General features: G+C 38.9%; 2 protein-coding genes across 2 annotated transcripts; one reads left to right on the top strand and one right to left on the bottom strand.

Moving 5' to 3' along the window:
* Positions 1-820: 820 nt before the first annotated feature.
* On the bottom strand, positions 821-20755 carry LOC134654084 (2-hydroxyacyl-CoA lyase 1). The gene is made up of 11 exons (XM_063509502.1): positions 20577-20755; positions 19992-20133; positions 18704-18861; positions 15856-16002; positions 13918-14137; positions 11878-12038; positions 9757-9942; positions 6986-7171; positions 5419-5521; positions 2430-2562; positions 821-1049 (listed from the first exon to the last, which is right to left on the bottom strand). The coding sequence occupies exons 1-11, from the start codon at positions 20694-20696 to the stop codon at positions 830-832; spliced, it is 1776 nt and encodes a 591-aa protein (XP_063365572.1). The 5' UTR covers positions 20697-20755; the 3' UTR covers positions 821-829.
* LOC134654282 (three prime repair exonuclease 2-like) lies at positions 7935-8848 on the top strand. Its single transcript, XM_063509747.1, has one exon. The coding sequence runs from the start codon at positions 7985-7987 to the stop codon at positions 8846-8848; it is 864 nt and encodes a 287-aa protein (XP_063365817.1). The 5' UTR covers positions 7935-7984.
* Positions 20756-24119: the final 3364 nt, after the last annotated feature.

Genomic DNA, 24119 nt, shown 5'->3' with positions numbered 1-24119 from the left:
AGGCCGGACGACCCGATAGTCGGGATCGTAGTACTACAGCTTTATATGACGAAATTTTTGTGGCCTGCGATGTCTTGTGGGTCTGAAAACTCGGTGGGCATGATTTTTTTCTTAGACCTTACCATAGAGAAATAAAGACAAGAGTGCTCACTCCATACATCAGTTCAGACTATTAATTTCAGTGTCTACATCTAGCATCAAGTAGCAGAACTATCAGTACTGCTACTTGACAATAGATGTAGCACCGACCGGAAAGTCTTATCTCAACAGCATAAGACTTTCCGGTCGGTGCTACATCTATTGTCAAGTAGCAGTACTGATAGTTCCGCTACTCGATGCTAGATGCTAATAGTCTTTTTGGTACTAAAACTGATGTATGGAGTGAGCACTCTATGTATTTTTTTCTCTATGACCTTACATACCTATATAGTCCAATCAATGCGTCTTTGTATTTATTATAGCAGGTAATATACAGGTTGCTTCCTGTAACAGGAGCAATAAATTAAACTAAAGGCTGTACTCCTCAAACTGACCAACATTTGTTCAGCAACTTTTAAAAATTATGAATCCTTTAGACTTCCTCTTTTTCATCCAAAATAAATATTGCCTTCAATGTACTTTGACATCAGTGTGTTTGACGTTGCCTGTCACGGTTTAAACATAACAAAATTTGCAATACATCGCGTCTTAAAATAAACTTAAAAGTGTAATTAAAGTCAAAACATGAGTTATTTTCAAAAGTTGCTGAACAAATGTTGGTCAGTTTGAGGAGTACAGCCTACAGTTTCATTTATTGCTCCTGTTACAGGAAGCACCCTGTATAGAACGTTTACAGCTTAGACTCAGTAAGCCAGTTAAAGGCCTGCGGTTTCCTGCTGCTGGCGGGGTTGATGAGTATGTTGATGATGCTGGGCCGGTCGGTGACGGCGGCGGCGGCCGTGATGGCCTGCTGGATGTCCAGCACGGTCCGGCACAGGTGGCCCGTCTCGCCGAACATCTCCATCATCTTCTCGTAGCGGACCTGCACGCTGAGCGCCGTGGGCGGGGTGCTGGGATACCAAGATAAACGTCAAACTATTTATAACCTCGGTCATAGAGAAAAAAATACATAGAGTGCTCACTCCATACATCAGTTTTAGTACCAAAAAGACTATTAGCATCTAGCATCGAGTAGCGGAAGTATCAGTACTGCTACTTGACAATAGATGTCGCCACCGACCGGAAAGTCTTATGCTCTTGAGATAAGACTTTCCGCTACTCGATGCTAGATGTAGACATTGAAATTAATAGTCTGAACTGATGTATGGAGTGAGCACTCTATGTATTTTTTTCTCTATGCCTCGGCGGATGTTTTTGCGTATTCAACCACGACCATATTTTTATCATATTGCGCATAGTGACTTGAGTCATAGAGAAAAAAATACATAGATTGCTCACTCCATACATCAGTTTTGGTACCAAATAAACTATTAATTTCAGTGTCTACATCTAGCATCGAGTAGCGGAACTATCAGTACTGCTACATGACAATAGATGTAGCACCGACCGGAAAGTCTTATGTTGAGCATAGTTCCGCTACTCGATGCTAGATGTAGACACTGAAATTAATAGTCTATTTGGTACCAAAACTGATGTATGGAGTGAGCACTCTTGTCTTACTATATTTCTCTATGCTTGAGTAAAGCCATAAAACTATTATATGTAGTTCGACTCACGAAAACGAACACCAATTGCATAATTTTGCTGTCATTATATAACTACCTATGTATATGACATGTTGTGTGCGTGACCTCAACTCTGGTGCCGATATTTAGATACCTATTACACGAGGCATTTCATTTTTGATTGGCTAAAATAAATTTCTACATTACAATATTTGGCGTTGTCAAACTGCCTACTTAACTGTACAGTTTAGTCACTAGCGGCACAATACACGTGGAGTCATGTTTAAGAGTTCTAGTCAGCTTAGCTTTCAAGTAATTCTAGTTCGTAGGTAGGAACCAGGGATGTTGCGAATATCCGCATCCGCATTCGCAACTGCGGAACTTCCGCATTATTTTCAACATCCGCATCCGCATAAAATCGATGCGGATATAATGCGGATGCGGATGTGGAACAGGTCGGTACAGGAACGTCTTAGCATCGGCGTAAGTGCAAGACTGCTAGGTAATTTAGTCATTAACCAAAAAAACCTATTAGAAATGAGCAGTCAAGCGTGAGTGGGACTTAATGTACGGAACCCTTGGAACGCGAGTCCGACTCGCACTTGGCCGGTTTTTTGAAATAAAAATTACTAAAATGTAATATTTGACGTTTTTTATGGTACTATCTTGAAATCCGCATCCGCGGATGTGAGCCTTTAAAAATCCGCATCCGCATCCGCGGATGTCAAAAAATCGGCATCCGCAACATCCCTGGTAGGAACTTACGTCTGCGCGGGGTCCCCGCCGGACTGGATATCGGCCATCACCTCCTTGTCGAAACCGCTGTAGATGCCGTTGTTGTTCACGATGATGATGATCACGGGCAGCTTGTAGCGAAACATCGTCTCGATTTCCATGCCTGCACAATGTCATAGAGAAATAAAGACAAGAGTGCTCACTCCATACATCAGTTCAGACTATTAATTTCAGTGTCTACATCTAGCATCGAGTAGCGGAACTATCAGTACTGCTACTTGACAATAGATGTAGCACCGACCGGAAAGTCTTATCTCAACAGCATAAGACTTTCCGGTCGGTGCTACATCTATTGTCAAATAGCAGTACTGATAGTTCCGCTACTCGATGCTAGATGCTAATAGTCTTTTTGGTACTAAAACTGATGTATGGAGTGAGCACTCTATGTATTTTTTTCTCTATGGTAAGACCCAGTGTAATATCTACTATAGATGGTCAAGCAAATCTTGTCAGTAGAAAAAGGCGCGAAATTCAAATTTTCTATGGGACGATATCCCTTCGCGCCTACGTTTTTCAAATTTGCCGCCTTTTTCTACTGACAAGATCTGCTTGACCATCTGTAGTAATAGTATCTAAAGTCCCTTGTATGTCACCTACAAAAAGAAGAATGGATTCCTATTTTTTGTAGGTAAGTCCCCACTGCTGCCTTAAAATAAGGTTCAAGGGGCCAAGGGTAAAAGCTCCAATCCTATGCAAAGTAAATTTTGGAATTTTCGAAAATCTGCTGTTGGTTGACATACAGTTTACCCATATAACGCAATTTCAATAAACGTACGTCTTAACGATTCGTATGTAGTGTTGTAAATAACGCTCATTTCGAGGCTTAAAGACGAACCCTTAAGACTCGAGGCTTAACGCCTCAAAGGCGGCAAAGACGATTTCTTACATCCATACGCGTAAAATAAATAAATACAATTCTCAAATATAGTCGAGTCTTCAAGACTTACTCTTGAGGGCTCGAGTGTTTAAGCTTAAAAATAAGCGTTATTTACAACACTGTTCGTATGTGATCTTGGTTAGTATCTAATACAATATGGTAAAAAAAAATATATTTTCGTAAAATATACAAGTGTTTATAAAGTAGGGGATAGTGCTGCCCGGTAAGCAAAATTTGCCTGTGTTGGGCAACACCGCTCTTCCTTAATTAACAGATTGTTACACGAAAATTTCAAGTACTAGTTTAAGTAAGTCTAATAGTATAACATATGTATACAATTAAGATCATATATAACAATTGTTTATAGAACTAGGTAAATATCTGGATTGTACAGACATGCAGTAATAAATAAAGGAATAAAGGAGCCAGTAAGTGTGTGTGTGTTTGTGACTGTATATGTATGGATGGATTGTATGCATTTACTTAGTTTATAAAGTTGATGTGTGAATCTCTAGTTAGTTATAGTGTCTGGTTAGTTTTGTCTTCTATTTCATTGTAGCTTTTTGATTTTAACCATTTTGTAATTGTTGATTTGCAATCGTAGTAAAGTTTTGGGTAAATATTTAGGCACCTATTGACTTTGTTGTAAATGTGACTAGACTTCAAATTGTATTGTGAGCGTGCAAACTTGGTTTTACTTTTAGTTATATTAGCAACGTTTTTTATTGTCCTTCTAGAGAAATAGTCGGCACTGTAGGAAAGGGTTTTATGTTTTTTTTAAAGTCATTTGTAGAATATATAGTTTTCTTATTGATAATACGTCGCTTAAGCTTTGGATTCCTCCGAAAACGGTGCCGTCATATGACGGCCGTCATATAGCGGCCGCAAAAGACGGCCGTCTTTACGGTGGCGACATGTAGAAAGTACCACGGCGTCATAACACACCGTCATCCACCAAGGTCCAAGCGGCAAATTTGAAAAATGTAGGCGCGATGGGATAACGTCCCATAGAAAATTTGAATTTCGCGCCTTTTCCTACTGACAAGATTTGCTCGATCATCTATAATTTACTTGGAGGATGAAATATCATCAGAAGAGGAAAATAATCGTAGTACGGAATCATTTATTCAAATCTCGTGTCATTTATTCAAAATGGCGTCACCGCTATCTAATAAAACGTTCACGAAACTATCGACACCGTCATGACGGCCGTCATCTTACGTTACGTTGACAATCAACGTAACGTAACGCCGTCTAGGAAACCGCGCCATCTTGTTTACATAGACAACGTTCTAGTGACGTCAGTCAACGCTATATAGCGGCCGTAATATGACGGCACCGTTTTCGGAGGAATCCAAAGCTTAAGACCCAGTGTAATATCTACTATAGATGGTCAAGCAAATCTTGTCAGTAGAAAAAGGCGCGAAATTCAAATTTTCTATGGGACGATATCCCTTCGCGCTTACGTTTTTCAAATTTGCCGCCTTTTTCTACTGACAAGATCTGCTTGACCATCTGTAGTAATAGTATCTAAACTCCCTCGACTTGTATATTACCTAAAAAAAAGGATGGGATCCTATTTTTTGTAGTTAAGTCCCCACTGCTGCCTTAAAATAAGGTTCAAGGGGCCAAGGGTAAAAAATCCAATCCTATGCAAAGTAAATTTTGGAACTTTCGAAAATCTGCTGTTGGTTGACATACAGTTTACCCATATAACGTAATTTCAATAAACAATAAACGTACGTCTTAACGACGTATCCGTATGTGATCTTGGTTAGTATCTAGTCTATATATCTCTATCTATATAGCCTTTTATTTCCGATCCTTGGGTACAACGGTTGTTAAGTCGATATTATTATCTTTTTTTTACTACAATATGTCCCACAGTTCGATGTGCCTTTTGGCATAGGCCTCCTTCAACCATCTCCTCTGTACTCTGTCCTCTGCAACTCTGGACCAGTAAGGCCCCAGGGTTAAGCGGATTTCGTCTACCCATCTTGTTTTTGGATGTTTTGTTTTCTACTTCAGTCTCTTGGGTGAGTATAGTTAATAGTATCTAGTACAATATGGTAAGAGTCTGACCCGAGAAGCCGAAGGCGGAGTCTCCCTCGACGCAGACGACGCGCTTGCCGGGCGCGCGGTCGCGGCACCACTGCGCCGCCGCCACCGCGAACCCGGGGCCCACCTGACAACACACATCATTCCATTATCGGTAATATCAATCTAACAGTATTACCAAAGATCAAAAACCGGCCAAGTGCGAGTCGGACTCGCGCACGGAGGGTTCCGCACCATCAACAAAAAATAGAGCAAAACAAGCAAAAAAACGGTCACCCATCCAAGTACTGACCCCGCCCGACGTTGCTTAACTTCGGTTAAAAATCACGTTTGTTGTATGGGAGCCCCACTTAAATGTTTATTTTATTCGGTTTTTAGTATTGTTATAGCGGCAACAGAAATACATCATCTGTGAAAATTTCAACTGTCTAGCTATCACGGTTCGTGAGATACAGCCTGGTGACAGACGGACGGACGGCCGGACGGACGGACAGCGGAGTCTTAGTAATAGGGTCCCGTTTTTAGGGTTCCGTAGCCAAATGGCAAAAAACGGAACCCTTATAGATTCGTCATGTCTGTCTGTCTGTCCGTCTGTCTGTCCGTCCGTATGTCACAGCCACTTTTCTCCGAAACTATAAGAACTATACTGTTGAAACTTGGTAAATAGATGTATTCTGTAAACCGCATTAAGATTTTCACACAAAAATAGAAAAAAAAAACAATAAATTTTTGGGGTTCCCCATACTTCGAACTGAAACTCAAAAATTTTTTTTTCATCACACCCATACGTGTCGGGTATCTATGGATAGGTCTTCAAAAATGATATTGAGGTTTCTAATATAATTTTTTTCTAAACTGAATAGTTTGCGCGAGAGACACTTCCAAAGTGGTAAAATGTGTCCCCCCCCCCTGTAACTTCTAAAATAAGAGAATGATAAACCTAAAAATAATATATGATGTACATTACCATGTAAACTTCCACCGAAAATTGGTTTGAACGAGATCTAGTAAGTAGTTTTTTTTATACGTCATAAATCGCCTAAATACGGAACCCTTCATGGGCGAGTCCGACTCGCACTTGGCCGCTTTTTAGCATTAGAAATAAGGTAAACAATCTTGATGTGTCTTTTAATTGAAAAACACGTTTTAAAAATAAGTCACGGCAAATATGTAACAATTATGAATCTAATACGATCATTTATATTCTTCTGCTTTCATAAGTAATACTTACTGATTTTTAACCTTTTGAACGCCAAACGGCGCATCCATTTGCCGTGCCATTGACGCCACGGGGGTAAAATTTAGTTTTGTGAATAAATAATGCCAATCTAAAAGTGGGGTGATTTTCAGTAGATTTTCATCAAAAAACGATCGACGTCAAATGCCGTCTTTGGCGTCGTTGTTACGATTTTGCGTTGACATCAATTGCCGTCTGTGGCGTTCAAAAGGTTAAAAAGCGTTTTTCTATTAAAAGACATATCAAGATGGCTTACCTTCTTTGTAATGCTAAAAAAACTAACTATACCAAAGATCAAGAAATAAGAAAAGCAGATCAAAAGAAAAGATGATGAAAGAATTTTGTTTGATGTACCCCCATGGTGCCAAAAGTGCCGGCATCAAGACGGTGCCGCGGTAAGTCATTCAGCAGCATTCCTCGCCCGATGTCCATCGTATTGGCGCCCTCGCTCACGATGATAGAGTCCTTTGGAATGGCGTCTTGTACCGCCTTGAATACCGCGAAGTAGTTTAGTGGAGTTGACACGTCGTTGGCTTGAGCCTGGGGAAGAAGTTGATATGTTTAGCCGTTTTACTGGCATGTTACATCTGCGGGCGTATCATAGAAAGCTAGTTTGTTCTAAAAGTACTGGGGTCTTCAGACGTAGTTATAAGAAACTGCTTTTGTCCGACCAAAAAGCGCAGAGCGCCTGAGCAACGGACCCTTACAAACTGAGTGTGTATTTGTTTAATGTTATGACGTGATAGCCTGTTTCTACTTCTGTGTGATTTCATTTACTTAGCTTAGAGTCTATTTCATTTTTTATATGATACCAAAACATTGTATTACCGATGTGTAAGTATTGTGTTTAGTCCGTTATCACCAATAAGGAGCAAGTAAAAATTTGTTATACATATAGTATACAGTATTATGTATATTATGAACTCAATAAAATAACAGTTTCCGTAGTTGCTTTACAATATTTTCACATTATTATGCAATCATATCCTTATCCTCCTGCATACATACAGAGTTTAATTATTTTTATACAATATTGAACTCTGTTTCCCAGACATAAGGTCTAAAACACACACCTTATTAGGCGTACTTGACTGCCCGGGTGATCCCACTCGCAGGAATGACGCATAATAGCATGATGACCTCATTTGCAATATTTTCTAGCTAAAGGCCATATCTCAACACCAACTCAACGCGACTCTAAACTTTAACACAATGGTTTAGGTCTCAATTTCGAACAGACACATGTTTTCTGATATAAAAGATTGTTAGTTTATGTATGTACACTCTATATGGTCTATCAATGCATTGCAAGTCTGGGCGCAGCGATAATTGTAAACAGTCTCAGTTTAAACAATGGCATCAAACGCTACGTACGTGTTCATGGACTTAGGGACAGTCAACGATCCTAAAGACAAAAATATAAAATATATAACGGAATTAAGCATGGCGGCGGTAAGGAGAGACAACCTAATTGAATCCGGAGAATATTACGAGTTTTTGGACGAAGATGACGAATTTAGTGGGCAGCAAAACACACCTCCTGTTCCAAGAGTCCAACTCAAACTAACGCTGTGCTTCAACCCAGGCTTAGAAGAGCTACTCAATGGCGGTTTCTCAATAACTGAATTGAAGCCAGAAAAATCTTTTGACGAATGTTTCGAATTAATAGACAACTTTCTTGGCGTTTTAACGGAGCCTGTATATTTGGTCGCACACAATGGGTTCAACTTTGACTTTCCGATACTAAAGAAACATCTGAAGGCCAAGAAATTTTCAAAAGATGTTTTGTGTGCGGATACTTTTTATGGCTTCTATGACATATTAGAAAAGAAATCTAGAGGTATTAATGTGGACATAGAAAGTACCACAGTCCAACTTGCTAATTCTAATTTAGATGATTCACCAGAAGAAAGTAAAAAACGCTTGGAAGACCTACGACAGGCGAATGCTGACAGAGTCAAGAAAAATAACGGATTTCCATGGGGTAAAAAGGGAAATAGACCTGCGAAAAGCTACAAATTGACTGACATATATGAAAGAGTGCTGAAATGTAAGCCTGAAGACGCACACAAAGGGGACATCGACTGTCAACTGATGATACGCATTGCTGTCAAATTGTCTAAGGAGTTTGTAAAGTGGGTAGGGAAAAATCATTCGTCATTTGGGGATCATGTGGAACCTGTTTCGGAGGAAAAAGAAACCTTGGAAAAGGTTTAAGGTGACAGTCCATTTCCAACCGCAGCTGCACTACTGTTCATTTTACTATGGAAATTGACAGTAACAGCGACGCGTTCAGTACCAGTAGTGCAGCTGCGGTCAGAAATGGAATGTTACCCTAAGGCGACTGCAGAGGTCGGAACTTCAGGAAGCCACAAGTCTTAAGTGTATATCTAGTTCTCTTTTTGTCTGGGACAACCTAATTATAAATAGCTTAATACAAATATTTTTATAACCATTATTTGTTTTATTTAATATCCTTAAGGGACAATCATTCTGGCCAACCATCGACCCATTTACACAGTAACCACAAACAATAACGGGCCAGCCGCGGGCCTAAAAATTTAGCTTATCTGCCGCGCGAATACGGAAGAGCGAGAGAGGCAGATAACGACCATCCTTGTCTTAGGAATCCCTATTTTTGGGGTTATAATACTAGCGTAAGAAAAATACATTATTCTTCTCTCTGCCTGTGCTCCACTGACAAACGACTCTTGTCCAACTAAATATACCTATATCAGTGGGGTGACACTCCTGACTTCGGGCAAACTCGGCTCCGTTCGGCTCAGAATTGCTCCGAGCAATTATTAGGGTTGACACAACTTGACGTCCCTTTGCGTGCACTACCACAGATAAGATAATGACTTGAATCTTGACAACCCTAAATAGCCGAAAGGGATAGTGCTATAAGTTAGAAAGGGATATCATTATTCGACCCTGAATCGCTGTCAAACTTCGGTTTTGTAGGAAGTGTCCTTTCTGTAAGGTAGTACTATTACTTATTCTGTGCCTATATCTAATCTCAAACGCACATGCGATAACGGGTGATTTTAAAATTGTAAGCGATTCGAATCTTGTAAACAATTTTTGCGATACCGCTTTGGCATTCTTCCCACATAAATCCTTACCGCTACGAACTCCGTGTTAGCCTTTTGCTTCTGCGCAAGAGTCTGCCACCAGGCGTGCGAGGGAGACAGCGAGAACTTTTTCTCTTTCAGTTTAGTCGACAGCGCTTCGACGAACGGCTGGATGTCCGAGTGCACCGCTACTTCTGACTGCACGCTGTTGTGGAACTCTTCAGGGCTGATGTCCACCTAAAAGTATATGGGTCAATAGGCTACATGACTAATTTTCAGTTATTGTATCAATCGACCGGGTTTGTTTTTAGGATCAAATGTCTATATGGGAGCCATTGCATTAAAGTAACACAAAAGTCAGAAATTGTAGTCAAAGGCCGACAGTCGCACTTCACTCGCGAAACGCCCTAAACTAAACGACAAGGGAATGTGACGTCTAGGTCTCTGGGAGCCCATCTTGTAGTATGAACAAAACAAGAAAATTTCGTTTTTGTCGGTGAAATATTGCGTTTATGTATATAGGTGCTATACAATATTTTTTTGGATGAAATGTAAGGAATCGAATGGTACCCTTACTTTTATCGTTTTTGGAAGTTAAAAAAAACTTAAATTTTGAAACTTTCAGGTCCTGTATTTTTGTAATTTTTCAATATTTTATTTTAATATCCACAATATTGTGCTAAATTGCTCATTTGCTATCTATTTTACTAGATTTTGTTATAAAATTCAACATGTGTCATCATCCCTATTAGCTGTGACAGAATCGCAGTTAGGTTAGGTTAGATAAATTTTCTAGTGGTGTAGTAGTTGGTGGGATCGTATTACACGTGTTGATGTTAGTACCAGAATGATCTTGACTGGGGTCGAAGTACGGCGTCTGGCCTAAATACATCATCCCGTTAACCTTTTCGACGCTGTGTCAAACACAAAAGCTGTCACGCTGATCACCGAAGTGTCAAAACTGAAACTGAACTTTATGCATATGCACGTAGGTCTATGTTGCTCTGTGGTCTGTAACCTATTAATCGGTCTTTGGCGTTGAACTTACGGTGCGGATATATCGGTCATTGGCGTCCAAAAGGTTAAGACAAGCGCCGACCAGTAGAATCACACCCGGTTCCAGAAGTAGACACTGAGGTGTTTACCTTAATAGCTTTTATAGGTAAACCAGAACTTTGGGAGTATTGTCAAGAGGGCGCTCGTTTTGAATTTTATATAGCAACAATTTGTATAGTGGGGACAATGGAAATTGGCAGATGATTTTTGTTTTATTCCGACAACTTTAATAAGTGCGAAGTTTGATGTTTGGATATTTCTTCGGTTTTTACGCTTAAATAGCTGACTCGATTTAGATAAAATGAATAGCGTAAAGTCAATAAGTAACGCAAGAGTTAGGTATAAATAAGAATTTATATAGATAATTTTACAAATAAAATTATTTAACGTACCAAATATGTTCTAATCAGCATAGTTGAAATCGGGATCTAAATATTCTTCAGTCATCAAGGAATTTGACTCGTTCTCAACATTATACTCAAAATCGGGATCTAAATATTCTTCAGTCATTAAGACATCAACCAAATCGTGACGACCTGACTATAGTGACATTTGTCTATAAGTTTGAAACTTACCCGTCAATTCAGATGCTAATTTCGTTATGTTTTCTAATGGAAGAAATTTCTCTCGCGCACGTTTTTTTTCCAATAAATAACTATATACACACTATTTACAACTTTTTTCTTTGTAAAATCTAAAACTTTCGGCATGATTATTGCAGTCTAATAATAATTCACACGAAACTAAAGTCTATTTTTTTATTCGGTAGACTGAAATGACAGTTAATAGTATGAAATGACATTTCATGTTCATACAATTAACTGTCATTTCAGTCTACGGAATAAAAAAATAGACTTTAGACAAAGCAATGTTTACATTGTCAATATTGACAACTATCATAGAGGGTAGATGTTGTCTATTATTAAAATTGTTGCCATTGCTAGAAATTAGTACCAACAAATTTCCGTAACATGGCGCACCCTCAATAGATCCTGGTTCACCTATAGTAGACTCATTATGACGCCTCTGAATCAACACGGGACAACGCGAGGAAGATGATGACGCAATTAAAGATCAGTGGAGTCATTGATCACACCCGCTTTCAGCAGTAGATACCTGAATGATCTTGACTTTGGGGTCGAAGCGTGGGGTTTGTCCGAAGTGCAGCATCCAGTTGAGACGCGCGCCGAGCAATAGGATAACGTCAGCTTTGAGAAGGGCCTGTGTGCGAGCGGTGGACACGCACTGCGCGGACGTGTCCGGTACTACGCCTTTACCTGAGAGACGATAACATTAGGGTGAGTTCTATCAATAAGTATTACAGGTCGTTCAGTTTTGGCATAGGGAAATATATGTATTAGAACAAATTAAATTATTTTCAGAAAATATTTTAATTTGTTTTTATTTCAAGTAGACACACTACTATAAATTATAAACTTTGAATAAATGTTATATACTAAGAAAAAGTGACCAAGGCCTCCAGTGCCCCAGGCTGGAATCGAACCAGCGTCCTCTGCTATCGCGGCAGGTGCCTGGTGCGATAGCAGAGGACGCTGGTTCGATTCCAGCCTGGGGCACTGGAGGCCTTGGTCACTTTTTCTTAGTATATGACATTTATTCAAAGTTTATAGAGAAATATAGTTAGACAAGAGTGCTCATTCCATACATCAGACTATTAATTTCAGTGTCTTCATCTAGCATCCAGTAGCGGAACTATCAGTACTGCTACTTGTCAATAGATGTAGCACCAGCAGTCTTATCTCAACAGCTTAAGACTCTCCGGTCGGTGTTACAACTATTGTCAAGTAGCAGTACTGATAGTTCCGCTACTCGTTGCTAGATGCTAATAGTCTTTTTGGTACTAAAACTTATGTATGGAGTGAGCAATCTATGTATTTTTTTCTCTATGATTTTGGTCAGAAAATCGAGTTAGCCGACCCTGCTAATGACATAGTGACAGAGCGATGGGAGTAGTTAGCAAATATAACCCAGAATCCGTTGTTACTTTTCAAGTGTGTCCTATGCATAAGTATAGACGGCAACTTTGCCAATCACTTCCAGCTTTCGCGGGTTCAACCCTACAACTAGCTTTGCTAAATTCACTAGAGAGTAGAGACTAATCCATGGGAGTGGCCAGGGATGACCCAGTACCGGTAACATTCCGCAGAGCCTTTTCAGCACAATAATCAACTAAAGATGACTATGATGATATTTGAGCGCCGCTATCTTCACTATAGTAGACGCAAACCAAACTGATTGTCAGGGTCATATTACTATCTCTCTCACTCTATATGCGAGTGCGAATGAGAAGTTTTATGACCCAGGCCGCGTAGCCAAGATGCCGGTCGCTTACGCTCCGTAGCGATCGAAACGCAACTGTCACTGTCGCACAAATATGGAAGAGTGATAGACACAATGCTTTTCGTTGTCGAAGCGATAGCGATTGTAACCTTGGCTAGGCCGGCTGGTTGTCAGTTTCATTTGCGTCTAATTGACCGAAGCGTAGCGAAGCTCTACGTTTTGACTCGGGCATTTTGCTTTTGTATGTCCGGATGTTCTCCTCTACAGGTCGCAATTCTTAACCGATTTTCGTGAAATTTTGTGACCGAATTCTATGACTAAATAATTTTTTTTTGTCGATCCGGTTTTTGGAATTTTTTCAAAATGGCGGAGTCGTGATAGCTCCCGCCTAAACAAATAGTCGTATCGGTATCATAAGAGTTTTTTCTTTTTGAGATATGTTTAATGGCCAAAAATTCAGAAAATTTGTATCGCTGGTTTTGGCGGTATTTAGATATTTAGTTTTTACTTGAGAATGAGTAGCTAAATTTCGTCAGCTTTAGTAAGAACTATAATGGCGTATTTTGCAAACGTTCGCTTTTTTTGTTTGCATCGGCAGGTCTCTGGTTCCATCCCCAGTAATTGTATACTGCTACATAACTTTTTGTATTTTTTTTATACTTAAATTTCGTATCAAGCGCGGGTTAAGCGTATTCGTTTAATTTTTGTTTGTAGCTTTATGTCGTTTTTAATTTTTTGTTTATATTACATGTACTATACCTATATTTTAATAAATATTTTTGCCATACATTTATTCAGTTTTAAGCTCTGCTCGCGAGGTCTACAGCTCACAGAGCCACTAGTATAGTGACTTACCCATGGGAGTAGGCAGGAAGGGTATCCCAGTGTCAGCCACAAGTTTCCGTAGCGCGTTCTCAGCCCGGGCGTAGGCAGCCCCCTTGCCTACGATGACTAGAGGTCGCTCAGCTTTAGTCAGCAGTTCGGCCGCGCGAGTTACTAACGCTGGGTCGGGGTGAGCCAGCTTGACGGTTTCTGCGCTGTAGAGTTCGGGTACTTTTTCTTCTTCGACTTCGCTCTGAAAGTAGGTGATAGAAATATTATGTCTTATCCTTAAAGAAATGCTACACAGTAGTTCCCAGAGTGGGATATTTCTACAATAATATGTGAAAATCGTGGTTCTTTTACTTCTAATCATCCCGGCATTTGACTTTTCGACGCACACTACTATCCTTAAGGAAATGCTATTACGCAGTAGTTCTAAGGTGGGATATTTCTACAATAATATGTGAAAATCGTGGTTCTTTTACTTCTAATCATCCCGGCATTTGACTTTTCGACGCACACTACTATCCTTAAGGAAATGCTATTACGCAGTAGTTCTAGGGTGGGATATTTCTACAATAATATGTGAATATCGTGGTTCTTTTACTTCTAATCATCCCGGCATTTGACTTTTCGACGCACACTACTATCCTTAAAGAAATGCTTTTACGCAGTAGTTCTAGGGTGGGATATTTCTACAATTCGTATTGTACGAAGGGTCGGCCTGAAAACCAGCGTTGTAGTAGGTAAGCCTGCTGCAACACATGCTGAGGTTCGCTCCTTTTTAGCATCATAATTTAAAAAAACTTATATCTACATGTAAACAAATTAATTTGTGCCTATTTAAGTTTAATTCTAAGGCTTGTAATATTTTGTAGCATTGCCTGTAAACATTTTTCAATGTGGTGTTAAATAAAAATTTTCTATGTCTATGTCTATGTCTACAAGAATATGTGAAAATCGTGGTTCTTTTACTTCTAATCATCCCAGCGTTTGACTTTTCGACGCACACTACTAGAAAAGGGTGTCTTTTATATCAGATAAATCCAGTCTAGACCGTTTAGGTTCCTTTACACAACAAGTGTGGCTAGAGAGCTTACCAAACTTAGAGAGCACCATCCCACTAACCCGGGGTTAAGCGGTTAAACCATGAACCCAGTGTCAAATTGTACTGGTGACCATGGTAACTCCAGGTTTAACCGGTTAACCACGGGCACTGACAATCCAACCTCTAGACTGAGCTTAGGCTAATTCTTTCATGAAACCGATGCTGCCAAAAATACGGAGGTGCGGGGGGACGAGGTGAGCGAATCCCGTGCCGTGATTGGTCCGTTCAAAGACACGGACCAATCACGGCACGGGATTGACTCGAAGATGGAGTAACGCTACCGTATGTGTGGCAGAGGGGGTAGCGCGACTATGCTATGTCTAGAGGTTGGATTGTCTGTGACCCCGGGTTAGTGTAGTCAAGTCAAATAGTCAAAATATACTTTATTCATGTAGGCCTAGCAACAAGCACTTATGAATCGTAACATACTTATAAATTATCTTAAGCTAATTATCAGAGCAATTTATTGATGTTATTATTCCATAAGAATATTGGATTATTATACAAATCAAATTAAACACAAATTAAATTAAATTAAGAATTTCACAAAAGGATCGTCAAACATGAAAAAAAAATTGTATAAAAAAATACTAGTCTAGAATGTTTCTAGAATAAAATCTAAATGTCAAATAAATAAATAAAAAACACAAAAGAAGTATGTACATCGGAATATCAATTTCCTCATCATTAATCAAATATACCTAAAAAAATAATCATTTCGAATAACAATTAATCCCACGTTGTTTTATCATTCATGTAGTCTTGTGTGGTATAATACGCTTTAGAAATAAGTTTACGCTTTACATAATTCTTAAATTTATTAATAGATAATGTAATGGTGCAAGTGGCATTTAAGAGCTTACCAAGAGCAAGGTGCCAGGCATGTCTAGGTAGGCAGCGCCGGGCCGGCCGGCACTTGCGAGGCGCACGGCCTTCTCCACGTGCAGCGGGATCAGGCGCGCCGACGGCGGTCGCGCCGCGTACTTGCAGTACAGCCGCGACGAGTCTACCTGAGGTGCCATACATGAAATGATAAATAAAACTCCCCTATTCATAAAACTTTACGGGCCTGATTTAGTTAATGTTTTATCCCTTACAAATAGATAAGTCAAAATGACAAATAAGGACGATTATTAGCAAATTGAGGTTTGTAGCGCGTTTATGAATAAGAGGGAAAGTGTTTAGTAGATGCAGTAGCTGTACCCATGTATGTACTTGGACTCCCGCTATGTAAAGAAATTGTGATAAAAAATGAGCACACTGTGAGTTTCTACAAAGATTTCCTGCCTCGCCCGGCTAAACTATGATCTGTCGACTGCGGTATTTTCGGACCGATACGATTTTCAAACCTTTAAGAAAAGAGCGTATTCCCATCTCAAAGGCCGGCAACAAACTCACAATATAAAATAACATTCAACTATAAAGGCCAAAAATTCCCTTTATAAGGCATGGGAGTGATGGGGGTGTCAGAAATTATGCAAATGTGAACTCTATCACTTTGAAATAAAGTCAACATCAGGTGGAAAATTATTCCCTCTGCCTTATAAAGGTTATTTTAGTTAGATTATCAGTTTGCATGCCTAAAAGTATACCTTGTAATTTAAAAAAAGAAACATTCCCAACATTGCTCATTTGTACATTCATTGTGTAATACAGTAGAGTCCGGTTATAACGACGCCCAAGGGACCGCTGATATTACGTCGTACTAACCGGACGTCGTACAAAACGAACTGCTAATTTTAATATATTTTTTTAATCAAAATAATTACGTCATTTTGTATTTATTAATACTTATCCCACAATCAAAGAAAAAAAAAACATTTCCTTTAAAATATTAATTTACGTTAGTATTACAACACTTTGCCTTAAATGGAGAGACTTGTGTGTTTAGAAGAAGCCACACTTTTCAAGGTACGCGTCGTCAACTCACTCGTCATCCGCAAATTACTCGAATCCCGTAAAATAAAAAGTCGTAATTCTTGGGGATTTGACGTTGTTTTATCATACAGTTCCTATGGCCATCTCCTGTGTCCGTCATCAGATCAGCTCGAAGGTACCTACCAAAATATTGCATTGTACCCAACTTATGTACATACTTATGTATGTGAAGTTTAAGCTCGATTGAATAATGGGAATTGGGTTTTATTTAGTTTGCAAGATTACGAAAAGTCACATGGCTATTTCATCTTGCTGCGTATACGCAAAAGGGAGAGGGGAGTTAGGTGCGCGGGACGGAGTAAGCTTCTTACCAACTACCTATTTATTTGTGAAAACTACGTCGCTCGTCGTTGTAACCGGACTCGATTTTGAGTCAATTTCCGTCGTTAAAAGCGATCGGTCGTTATAAGCGAAGTCGTAATAAACGGTTGTACTTTCATAGTAGCTCATACTAAAACCAAACAAGTGCCTATACTTACGTCGCTATAAGCGGTTGGTTGTTATATGCGAAGTCGTACTAATCGGACTCTACTGTATCTCTATTAGATAACGGCGCGGCTGGCGCGGGGTAAGATTTTTGACTGAGTGCTTTGTTTTAATTTTGTATTTGTGTTTTATTTTTATGTTTTATGTGATGTAATTTGTAGAGATGCAACGGATAGTTGTTTGGCCGGATACCGGATATTCGGCCTGACCATCGGCCGAATATTCGGTATCCGGCCGCCAAATATTCGGCCGGCGGAACTATACCTACATTTCGGTTTTTCAGGTGCGCATTGTGCAGGTTTTGACCTGTTTCGTAGTGAACGTTTGCGCGGACTCATTTCTAGGTTGAGATGAGTGCGCGTGCACTTGCACGCGCACAAACAACAAACAAACAATTTAAGAAACAATAGAGACCCATTCCACTCACTTGAGTGGAATGGGTCTCTATTGTTTCCCAAATAGTTTTAAGCCACAATGTATTGTTTGCCCGAATTTTCGTTAGTCATCATTCATTTAATTCAGAAACGCGTCACTTTTCAGGATTGCCATAAAACAAACCTAACCTAACCTAACCTATCTATAGGATAACCTAACGAAAATCCTGAAATGTTAACGGTTTCAGTTTTATGACTAATGATAATATGACAAACAATACATTATGACTTAAAACTTTATGGGATACCACGGGACCCCGAGTGGAATGTTTAAATTGTTATAAAATAATAAACGAGTACGATTATGACGGTGACTGTTTCTTATTCCAATTTTGTTTACTCCGAAATCAAGCAATGTTACTATCCGGTATCCGGCCGGATAGTAGGCCACCATCCGGTATCCGGCCGGATGTTAAAATAATGGCCGGATAGGCCGAATACCGGATAGTAACCGAATATCCGGTGCATCTCTAGTAATTTGTAGTAAATGCGATAATTCGTTTTGTTCTCTAGTTAGTAATTTTGATTTAGTGTATTTATAAAATTGAATTGTGAATTATCGAAATAAAAAGTGACATTAGATAACACAAATCTAAATCAATAACTATAGATTAAGATACTTTATCATATCTGTCCTTCTTGTTACCACCTACAGGCAATATTAGCATTCTATTTAACGGTCATTTCACAGATAAATTAAAGGTATGCATATTAATATGATAGTATAAAGGTTATTAAAATATATGGAGAGTTAGATAATTAATATACTGGTTGCCCTATAAACATGGGGAAAGAAAAAGAGTAATTCTGAAAAGTTAGTCAAATACAGTTAGGTATTCCTAAATCTTTTTACCTGTGGCCACTCCTGGAATCCTCCAATGCCCTCATGGTCCTCTGCGCAGGAGCCAGCAATGACCAGCATCGGCCACGCATTCACCTGTGCGTTGGCCATGCCACCGACACAGTGCAGCAATCCTGGACCGGACACCGCCAGACATACTCCTGGCTTTCCTGTAGATTGCAGGGTAATTCATATTCACAAGCCGGCAACTTTGTTACTTACCAAATATTTAATATATGCAGCCATGTTTCATTGTGATATTGTAAAATTTTATGTTTTGTTATATGTTAATAATGTTTAATTTTTGTGATGTAATATTTAACACGCGTTGGACACACGTCTGTAAGTGATATGTATGATTGTAAATTAATAAATAAATAAAATAAATAAATATTTTAACAGGTGTTCAATTAAAATTAGCTGCAGTCTCTATATAGGTATTCTTATTTCTTATCATCCAATAAGGCAAGGCCTTTGGAAGTCCCTAAGATGTATTTTATAGTAAAGATGCAACACTAAAATTTATTCATTCGTGCCATGCCTTTTGCCTATGGTAGTAAAGTAAGCCTGAACTGTGTCAAGTAAGTATTCATACAATAATAACAAAGGCTAACATCATGCTGAGTTAGGAGCATTTTGTGGCTTATATGTTATCTAATCTAATACCTTCTGGGAGACCGAGCTTTGCTCGGAAAACATATAAAAACTCGAAAATGCGCGTTTTCCCAGAGATAAAACCTAGCTAGATCGATTTTTCGCCCCCAAAAACCCCCATATAGCAAATTTCATCGAAATCGTTAAGAGCCGTTCCCGAGATCCCCGAAATATATATACATATAAATAAATAAATATGCAAGAATTGCTCGTTTAAAGGTATTAGGTCTTATCTCTGGGAAAACGCGCATTTTCGAGTTCTTATATGTTTTCCGAGCGAAGCTTGGTCACCCAGATATTGTTAAATTATTGTTCACTTGTTTTTTTTTTTTTATTTTGCCACAAATAAATGGTTTCTATTCTATTATAGCCTGACCAGTAATATATGATAATTGTCAAGAGGGCGCTGTTATTCTCATGTATAGGGTGACAATTCAGTGTAGTATGAAAAAATGAGTTCCAGTGAAATTCTCACCTCAATAGATCCTGGTTCACCTATACATTCTAATGAGCAGAAACAACCTAATTAACATGTTATTGTTTAAATCAATCAATGGCAATCTTTAACTATCATGAATAATTATGATAGCTTTGAAATTCTTACGTAGATAAGGTAAAAAAATCACATTCACTCAAAATGCTGTACCTGTGAGGTACCCAATAGCCTGTGCAGCGTAAGCAGCAGCCTGTTCGTTGCGCATTCCAATATACTTGAGACCCGCCACTTGGAACGCCATTGCAGTCTCTATTACGGGTATACCCACAATACCAAATACATATTCTACACCCTGAAATTACATAGACACAACATTAATTGCTTCCTCAGTAGGTTTTATGCTAGTTCTTAAGTCTTTGCACTGAAATTAAAACAAATTGCTGTAGGTTTCCTCAGAAGTAGCTTTAAATGCAGTTATTTGTCTCATTCACCAGTAATGCTTTCAAAGGAACTGATTATACTTATAGTATAGATGATGGAATACTAGGTACCTAGTACACTAGATAACTTATAACAAAGTTTAGAGTAAGACCACTTTCGTATTATATGTAGGTAATAATACTTCTTGATAACAAGAATGCCTACCTAGTAACAAACAACACGACTTTTTTTATGATAATGGACAAAGTTCATTGTTAAAACAAAACTAGCCTTTCTTTAAGATTTCCTCATAAGTCATATGTACCATAGCTTAGTCAAATAACACATTAATACAAAAAAAACATTGAAACTTACCTGTTTCTTTAAACTTTCGGCTAATATAGTATTCCCGTCGGTCAACATACTTCTGCTTAACTTTGGCGAAGCTTGAATAGATTTTCTTAAAGTCACTTGTGCTAGACGACCTAAAAACATGTTTACAGAAACTAACTAAAAATTCCAAGAGGCGGTACAAAAACACACGATATATTATTTATTCCAAAATGACACTGAGTGAGTGTACTCGTGAAACTCTGAATAAAAGTGCAACGGTAGGTATATTATCAGTTAAATGATGTCAAAACAAACTTACTTTTGACAGGCGCCAGCGCGATATGGTTTACAACCCGTTCGGCGTATCAGACAACTAATAAAATAAACTCTGTGTAGAGGGATTAGATTATTTATTATCACAACATTATCATGCTACGAATTTAATCAAAATTGATCTTTAGAGCTTGTTAAACGCGTAAATTTTGCTTATCATTATCACCAGTGTCGGCATCTCGGCATTCGGCAAGTTGTTGGTGTTATCAATTATCATATCTGTCACTTTGACAGCAGTGGACTTCCCGCGAAAAACGAAATCGAAATTTCGTTATTGGCCTTTCTATTGCTTTTGGAAATTAGGATTCGTTTAAATGGGAGTCAGTAACAGAAATTCCGATTTTCATTTTTTGCGATAGACCACAGGGCTACCGCAAAAACCGAATTTCGCAAATTGCGGGCATTTTTCTCTGTCACTCTTATTACACCTTCATTAGAGTAAAAGAGAAAGATCCCAGCAATTTGCGAAATTCGGTTATCTTAAAAAACAATAGTATACTTTGGCAAACCCACTTTGTCAGTAGAAAAAGGCGCGAATTGATTATTTTTTATGGGAGGACAACACTTCGCGCCTACATTTCTATTAAGCCCCCTCCACATTCACGCACATAGTCTGGAGGGGACTCTAGGTACAGGAAGTGCGTGCCAGACCATGCATATCCATTATTCGGGTTTCGTACTTTCATACGATAAAAAAGCCTCGGCCTATATGGTACGGGTGTATGAAATGAACGAACATGATCGGTTATTTTTTTTTTTTATTAGTTCATAATTTTGATAATATGTCCCCGGCTCAAAAATTAAGCTTCGCCCGCGATTCACGCACATAGTCTGGAGGGGGCTTTAGAAGCACAATAAGTACTTATTTTAAGGTTTCTAAAATTAGAAACGTTTAAGTTATATCGAAAGACCTGGTGGACCACACATTGATTATTAGCCCCTCCAGACTATGTGCGGGATTCGCGCCGCGATTCGCGTACGAGTGTGGAGGGAGCTTTAATGTCAGGGGTGTCGCATCCAGAATCCCAGTGTGATAACCGCCTTAAGAGCCAACAGGAGTGGTCATTTCTCCATACAAACGTACTCGACTGTTTCCTCCGTGGGTTTTGAAGCTAGATCAATGATTTTTTCAACACAGATTAATATTGTCAATATCTGTGTCGGACCGTTTTGCTTTTTTGATATTTTTGTTTTTTAAGGCGCTAGAGCCCTTCAAAAATGGCCTAATTGACTATGCCGCAATGAGAGGCGTGCTATTCAAAACTGACAACAATTAGTCAAAAAAGCAAAACGGTCCGACACAGATAATGTCATAATCATTTAGATTTCCAAATTTGGTTACGATTGGTTAAGTTTTGGAGGAGGAAACAGTCGAGTACGAAACCTCGATTTTTGATATTTTTACGCAGGATTTTTCGCCTTGTCCTTATCGCACTAGTATTAGGAGCCGCTTCCGTTAGCGAGACGGGTATATTTACCTAAAATATTTAAATCTTAGCTCCTGTTGGCTCTTAACGCTATTTTTAGCATGATTAAGATCGGTTTTCCTAGGATAGCGGTGCCGTCATATAGCGGCCGTCTCCATACTAAATAATACGGCTAAATATGGATGTCGTTGTATTTGTATGGAGACGGCCGCTATATGACGGCACCGCTTTCGGAGGAAACCAAAGCTTTAGGAAATTAATATTTTTTTTAATGATGTAGGAGACAAACAAGCAATCGCCGGATGGTATGCGGTTACCGTCGTCGCCCATTAGACACCCGCAACACTAGAGGGGTTGTAAGTGCGCTGCCTGCATTTAAAAGTAAAGCGTACTCCCAGCGTACGCTCTTATTCTTGAAAGTTTAAAAAAAGAAAAGAGAAAGGAAGGTTAATATCAATAATGAACTTTGTCAAATTCAATTAAAAGAAGAAAGTAGAAATACTAGAATATGACGATCTTATTAACCATGAGCCATGCTCATTTCCTTTTCATAATTGTATGCGTTACCTTAATCATTAAAACAAAAGACTAAACGTAAAAAGCCGTGGAAAGTCGATAACGGACAAGGCCATTATAATTTTATTTAAGAAGGTCAATTAAAAATAGTCTAACAAGGCTAAGCGAAAGTGGCAGGAGTGGCACGGCTAAGAAAAGCTAGGATAAGGACTGTTGCTACTGCCGCGGCCGCCGCAGGCTTGGCTTAGCCAGTGCGCCTACATTTTAAATAAATAAATAATACTTAATTCTTTATTTTCTATTGCTATTTTATAAGTGCAACATAGTAAGTAGATGGGAATGACCAGTTCACCCTGAGACCCTGACCTATTGAAGTGAGGACGATGCAAATAGTGAATAAAGGGAAATAAGAAATTAATTGATAGGTCAACTTGTACGGCTCTTAGTAGAGTGAAGCCAACGGGTGTGACTGTGGCGCCTGCAGTTTACCGTAGCGGAGCTCGGAGTTGACTTCGTGGTTTGTAACTTTGTAAAGTCTATTTTTTTTATTCGGTAGACTAAAATGACATTTAATAATATAAAATGTCATTTTAGTCTACCGAATAAAAAAATAGACTTTAGTCTAGTTGCACTGCGCAACGCAATAATAAAATTAATAAACCTTAGCTGCGGCATAACAAAATTTAATATATAAAGTAGGTATGTTCAATCAAATTAATTGTTTGATGCCAAAACTATTATGTACCTATCAATCATACATTTTGTGCGTACAAACCTTTTACATGAAGGCGATTTTTGGATATCGAGCACTCGATTATGTGGCGCATTTAAATTATTTTGTGAGTGACGGCATCGAGCGCTCGAAATTATAAAATCGGCCCCCAGCAGGCCCTCTGTCTGTAGGTATTAGTTCTCCGGGAACCGGTATCATTACGATAAGTTAGGCATGTGACGAGTTCTTATAAAAATAAGACTAACTTTCTTCCTTCTGCCTTATATACGTTCAAATATCCCCTCCTACCACACGATTTCTGTAAAGCCTTGCAGTAAGAAGAAGTTTCTTATTGATATCATTTTAAAAACCCGCAAGTAACCTACTAAGGTTGCGGGTTTTTAAAATGATATTATACATACCTACCTATTCATATTTTCCTCCTTTCGAGTATCATGCGAGAGGAACGACCAATGCGCGCAACTTTCGAAATATGCAGTTACCGGCATAAGAGTTTTTAAAGTTAAAAATAAATGTTTAATCTTAATTTGGTAAGTCGTTAGTCGGAGTCTATTTTGGAAAGGACCTTTTTAGGGT

Source organism: Cydia amplana, chromosome 14, assembly GCF_948474715.1.
Source record: "Cydia amplana chromosome 14, ilCydAmpl1.1, whole genome shotgun sequence".
In the NCBI taxonomy this organism is placed as follows: Eukaryota; Metazoa; Arthropoda; class Insecta; order Lepidoptera; family Tortricidae; genus Cydia; species Cydia amplana.
Note: the sequence above shows the minus strand (reverse complement) of the source record. Positions and strands in the feature narration are given on the sequence as shown.

Excerpts from the sequence above, each read along its gene's own strand:
- LOC134654084 (XM_063509502.1), bottom strand. The coding sequence starts at position 20,696 with ATGTTTTTAGGTCGTCTAGCACAAGTGACTTTAAGAAAATCTATTCAA. Across the intron at positions 18,862-19,991 it reads GGCTATTGGGTACCTCACAG|GAAAGCCAGGAGTATGTCTG; the intron begins GTACAGCATTTT and ends TGCAATCTACAG. Across the intron at positions 12,039-13,917 it reads CTTCCTGCCTACTCCCATGG|GTAAAGGCGTAGTACCGGAC; the intron begins GTAAGTCACTAT and ends ATCGTCTCTCAG.
- LOC134654282 (XM_063509747.1), top strand. The coding sequence starts at position 7,985 with ATGGCATCAAACGCTACGTACGTGTTCATGGACTTAGGGACAGTCAAC.